Source organism: Otolemur garnettii, unplaced genomic scaffold (assembly GCF_000181295.1).
Source record: "Otolemur garnettii isolate 467f Iridium unplaced genomic scaffold, OtoGar3 scaffold00011, whole genome shotgun sequence".
In the NCBI taxonomy this organism is placed as follows: Eukaryota; Metazoa; Chordata; class Mammalia; order Primates; family Galagidae; genus Otolemur; species Otolemur garnettii.
This window is the reverse complement of record NW_003852406.1, coordinates 27,648,059-27,653,095: the sequence shown is the minus strand read 5'-3', so window position 1 is coordinate 27,653,095 and position 5,037 is coordinate 27,648,059. Positions and strand designations below refer to the sequence as shown.

Here is a 5,037-nt window from a genome sequence, read left to right as displayed (position 1 = left end):
GGAACTCAGGAAACTGGGACTGCTTCTAGACCTATCCCCCTACACTATCTAAAGTGTAATCCTGAGACCCAGACAGGACAAGAGTTTCACAAGGCCACACAGCATGTTGGTGGCAGAATTAGGACTGGAACTCAGCTCTCCAGGGTCCCTGCCCAAAAGGCTCCTTAGAGGACACACAGTTCCCTCCCCTGGTGAACCAGAATGGAACTCCTCAAGGACAGAGACCTGTACAATTTCTCCCAGTATCCCCAGCCCCTCACCCAGAGCAGGGCCCACAGGAAACAGCTGTGAGTGTTTGCAAAACAAAGGAATGAATAAATGAAAATATTTATCTAATGCCTTCCGTGTGCTGGACACTCAGCAGGCACCAGCTCTGCTACTTGAAATCTTGGTCAAACTTCTCAATTTGATACAGAAAAATAATTTCCAGGGGAGGTAGGCGTGGTTAGTGCACCAGGAAGGGCCTCAATCATTAATCTCAAGGACCATTGAACACAGGTAGGGTGAGTGCTTAATGCCCATGGTAAAAGCCGAAGAGCTGGGCTTATGCGCCGTGACCTGCTGGACCTCATGGGAGCCAGGGCCAGGCCGAAGGGTGTGGTCCCTCGGGTAGGCGAAGCGCTTGGCCATGCTGTAGATGGGGCTGCGGTTCTGGTAGACAGATGGCTCCGGTCGGGCATGCATGGCAGGTCCAGGGCCTCCTGCCACATCCCCCTTGTAGAACCAGTTCTTATCCATGGCGGCCAGGCTATAGCAGGGAGCGGCTCGGTTGACAGGGGTATTGGGCCCCAGCACGAGTGGCAGCTGGTACTGGTTGGGAGCTGGATTGGGATCCATCACTCTATATGGGCATCGATAGCCAAAAGTATACTGGGGAGCCTTGCGTTCTGCAGGTGGGGCGATGTTTTCAAAGCAGTACTGGCAAGGGGCCAGGGTGGGGCTCAGGCCTGAAAGTGAGCAAAGGGAGGGACAGAAGAAGAGAGGTCTCAGGGAAGGGACCAAGCCACATCCCCTGGTAGCCAACTGATGGGTTCTGCTTAGCCTAATATGACCTTAGCAGGAGGCAGGGACCTCACAACTCCTACTATAATGAGAGAGAGGGATAGCAAGATGGTTGCTGAGACCATCCTGACATCAGGATGATTACATTGTCATCATAATGTGTTATGATACACAAGTGTTATCATAACTTCACCCTCAGGCTGTCAGCAGTGGGACATTGACCCTCTAACAGCATCATGGAAACATCCTGAGATCACTACAGTCTGTGAGCTCATTAGCATGACAATATTGCATTGCTCAACATGAGCTCTGTGACATCAAAACATCACCCCATGACATGCATACATATCATAACATTGGCTTCAAGACATGATGGTGTTGACACCATGACATTACTGTCTTGATGTGACATTGTGAGAAGATGCCAGCATCCCAGATACTCCTGGAGGAGGGAGTCATGCCCCCTGCCCTTGCTTGACCCTGATCCCTTGCTTGACCCTGATCCCCCAACCTCCCAGCCCCCCACTTTCATCTTCAGCCCCATCTTACGCATGTTGCCAATGCGCTCTTCTTTGGGGACCTGTGGGCAGCTGGACATTCCAAATCTAGTTACTTTAGGATCCAAGAGGTAGCAAGGCCCAGGGCTGTATATATCTGAGATCCCTGCAAGGCAGCCAAAGAGAGGGCTTGGTCAGCAGTTAGCATCTGGCCTCCACACAGCATCTCCCTCCCCCCAGGAGGACAAGGGCTCTCCTCAGATTCCTTTGGCTTTGGAGCGTTTGGGGACCTTTGATTTTCTCATCTGTAAAACGGGATTTTAAACACATGACCTGCCATTTTAGAGAACTTATTCTGAGAACAGATGAAATAGCAGCAGCACAGCAACTGTCAGTATTCAGAGAGGGCCCAGCCCAAGCCAGAGGCTTCCCTGTGTGGAGGGTGTGTGCCCCGGAGGCAGAGGCCTGGAAGGCACTCTAGATCTCAGACTACCAGGTACACACCACCATACCCTGCTTAGCCCCTCCTCTTGCTGCCCTTAGTCAGCAGCCCCAGGTCTTCTGTGACCCTCTGCTCCCATCCTTCTGGAAGTTCTAGGCCATCTGGGAAGCTCTGGGGGCCACCCCCACCACCACCTCCCCACTGCTGGCCCCTGCTGCTCCTGCCCAGCTACTGTGGCAGGTGACCCCAGCAGAACCCTGGTAGCCAGATCTAAAGGGCCACAGCCAATAAGGAGACAAAAAGGAGGCCCTGATCCACCATCTGAACAGGATCAGCATCCCCTCACAGCTCCCTTGGGTAGTATGGCTGGGAGAGGCCTACAGCATTGCCTTCAGAGGGGGTGGGGCCATTTGGGCATCCCTGCGGGCTTCCTCTGGACCCAGGAGGCCACTTGAATGTCCCACTCAGCTCAGACCTCAGTTCCCAGTGGCCTGTGGCCTCTCACTGCCCCACCTGCTCCAAGGGGCTAGGGGTGCGCTCACGCTTCTCCGAGTGCCGGGTGTGTAGGCTGTAAGCTGGCTCCTGGAACATGGAGATGTCGTGATCTATGTAGCCCGTGCAAGATGGCCGGAGGTACTTGGCAGGCCCTGGACCTGAAAGGATGGACGGGGTAGTCTTCAGCCTGGGCCCACTAGGTCAGAGGCACAGAAATCCCCAAATACAGTACACATTGGGGTCCAACTCTTACTGGTATCACACTGCACAAAGACCACCTCCCACCGAGTTGCTTTCTTTGAAGGAAGCCAGTGTTCCTAGATAAAATGCAATTTCCCTTGAACAGACAGTGCATAATAAGAAGGTAACAGTTACAACTAAGAACTTTGCCCCAAGTACTATGCTAAGCATCTGATATGAATTATTTTGGTTAAGCCTCCTCACTGCCTTGTAAAGTAGATACTTTTGTTATTCCCACCTTACAGATGAGAATATTGAGACTTAGAAATATCAATCTAGGGAGGCGCCTGTGGCTCAGTGAGTAGGGCGCCGGCCCCATATACAGAGGGTGGCAGGTTCAAACCCAGCCCTGGCCAAACTGCAAAAAAAAAAAAAAAAGCTGGGCATTGTGGCAGGCGCCTGTAGTCCCTGCTACTTGGGAGGCTGAGGCAAGAGAATCACCTAAGCCCAGGAGCTGAAGGTTGCTGTGAGCTGTGACACCACAGCACTCTACCAAGGGCAATAAAGTGAGACTCTGTCTCTCTCTAAAAAAAAGAAATATCAATCTATCCAAAGTCACACAATGTAATAATGTAAAAATTCTGATAATCAGCCAACAGAATTCAAGCACTTAATCACTGCACTACATCACCTCCCACTTCAGGCAATAATCATTCCTTAACAACATAGTAACAGGCAGTGCCTGTGGCTCAGTGAGTGTGAGTAGGGCACCGGCCCCATATACCGAGGGTGGCAGGTTCAAACCCATCCCCAGCCAAACTGCAATAAAAAATAGCCGGGCGTTGTGGTGGGCACCTGTAGTCCCAGCTACTCAGGAAGCTGAGGCAAGAGAATCGCCTAAGCCCAAGAGCCGGAGGTTGCTGTGAGCTGTGACACTACAGCACTCTACCAAGGGCGACAAAGTGAGACTCTGCCTCTAAAAAATAAATAAATAAATAAATCTAACAAAAAAAAAAAAAAAAGTAAGAATTAGCTTGTCTGTTCTCCCTTGAGAGTAAGAGTGAAGGGAAGTGAAGAAAACTAAAGGTAGGCTAAAGGCTCCTGGCCTTTCTGACACTAGCTGCTTGCCCCATGTTCCCATCCTCCTCCACCCCCTTAAACAATCCCAGCAGCCAATACTGCCTGTGAGCTTAAGCTTAGAGGGGCAGGTAAGGCTTTGAGGAAGTCTGAAGAGGCTTCACAGGAGGCAGATCAGAAGGCTGGGACACCCTCAGCAGTGAGAGGGAGTGGGTCCAAGCCTCCGGTGGGCCTGCTCTCACCTTGGATCATGGCCATGACAACAGGGGTCTGCTTGATCTCCTGCCATAAGGGCAACGGCTCCATCTTCTCTGGGTGCTGCCCATAGAACACAGACTTTTTGGCCACTTTGGGCAGTTTCATGGCTGGGGCCAGAAGCTACGGCAGAATCCAAGCAGTCCGAGACCCCTCTGTCTACCCTCTCTGCCCTGTTCCAGGCTCTGCGTAGGGGCTGGGAAGGAAGACAGTTCTACATGAGGAGCTTGAGGCTGTCTGGTGTGCAGCCAGCTGCAGGGCCCGGCAGGTTGGAGCTGGAGATGACATCAGAGCAGAACTTGGACTGTGAAATTCTGTTTATTTCCCCGGGTTGCCATGGTGCCTGAACTATCCCGTAGAAATTCTATGCTGTGAGCTTAGTCATGAAACCCTGAGAACTCAGTCCCACTGTCCCCTATCACCCACCAGGCTAAATAACCTGTTCCCAGTACCCGGGTCAGGGAAGGGAAAGGGCGAGGTGGCATTATCATCCAGATAGCTCTTCACTTTGGGAAGGATTCCTACAGTACACACAGCCCCTAATCCAGGGCCAACCTCCCACCTATCTCCCTACGCTCCGGACATACCCTCTGCCCTCCCGCCTATCAAAGTCTGATTTTCCCTTGGCAAAGGATGGATTTAACTACTTCACACTAAGGTGTGACTGTCTGATAATTCCTTCCCAGACTTCAGTTCCAGGGTTTGGTACCAGTATCTTTTTTTTTTTTTCTGAACAGATTCTTGCTCTGTCACCTGGGCTAGAGTACAGTGTTGTCATCATAGCTCACTGCAACCTCAAACTCCTGGGCCGGAGGAATCCTCCTGCCTCAGCCTCCCCAGTAACTGGGACTATAGGCACATGCCACCACACCTACCTGATTTTTTCTATTTTTTTTGTAGAGACTGGGTCTCACTCATGCTCAGGCTGGTCTTGAACTCCTGGCCTTAAGTGATCCTCCCACTTCAATCTCTCTAATAGCTGGGATTACAGACATGATCCATTGCACCTGGTCCAAGACACGTGGATCTATCTTTAGAGATCCATGTCTGGCACAAGGATGCTTGGCTACTGGTGGCATTTCAGAAAGG

The 5,037-nt window shown here is 51.5% G+C and overlaps 1 protein-coding gene across 1 annotated transcript; it reads right to left on the bottom strand.

The window, feature by feature from the left end:
* Nucleotides 1-465: 465 nt before the first annotated feature.
* ODF3L1 (outer dense fiber of sperm tails 3 like 1) lies at nucleotides 466-4,056 on the bottom strand. The gene is made up of 4 exons (XM_003784678.1): nucleotides 3,936-4,056; nucleotides 2,484-2,594; nucleotides 1,552-1,665; nucleotides 466-947 (listed from the first exon to the last, which is right to left on the bottom strand). Exons 1-4 carry the CDS (start codon nucleotides 4,054-4,056, stop codon nucleotides 466-468), a joined length of 828 nt encoding a protein of 275 aa, XP_003784726.1.
* Nucleotides 4,057-5,037: the final 981 nt, after the last annotated feature.

What these genes read in the sequence shown, in the direction of transcription:
- ODF3L1 (XM_003784678.1), bottom strand. Translation starts at nt 4,056, where the DNA reads ATGAAACTGCCCAAAGTGGCCAAAAAGTCTGTGTTCTATGGGCAGCAC. An exon ending in TGTCATGGCCATGATCCAAG is followed by an intron (nt 2,595 to 3,935) that starts GTGAGAGCAGGC and finishes CCATCCTTTCAG; the next exon opens with GTCCAGGGCCTGCCAAGTAC. An exon ending in CACCCGGCACTCGGAGAAGC is followed by an intron (nt 1,666 to 2,483) that starts GTGAGCGCACCC and finishes GCTGCCTTGCAG; the next exon opens with GGATCTCAGATATATACAGC.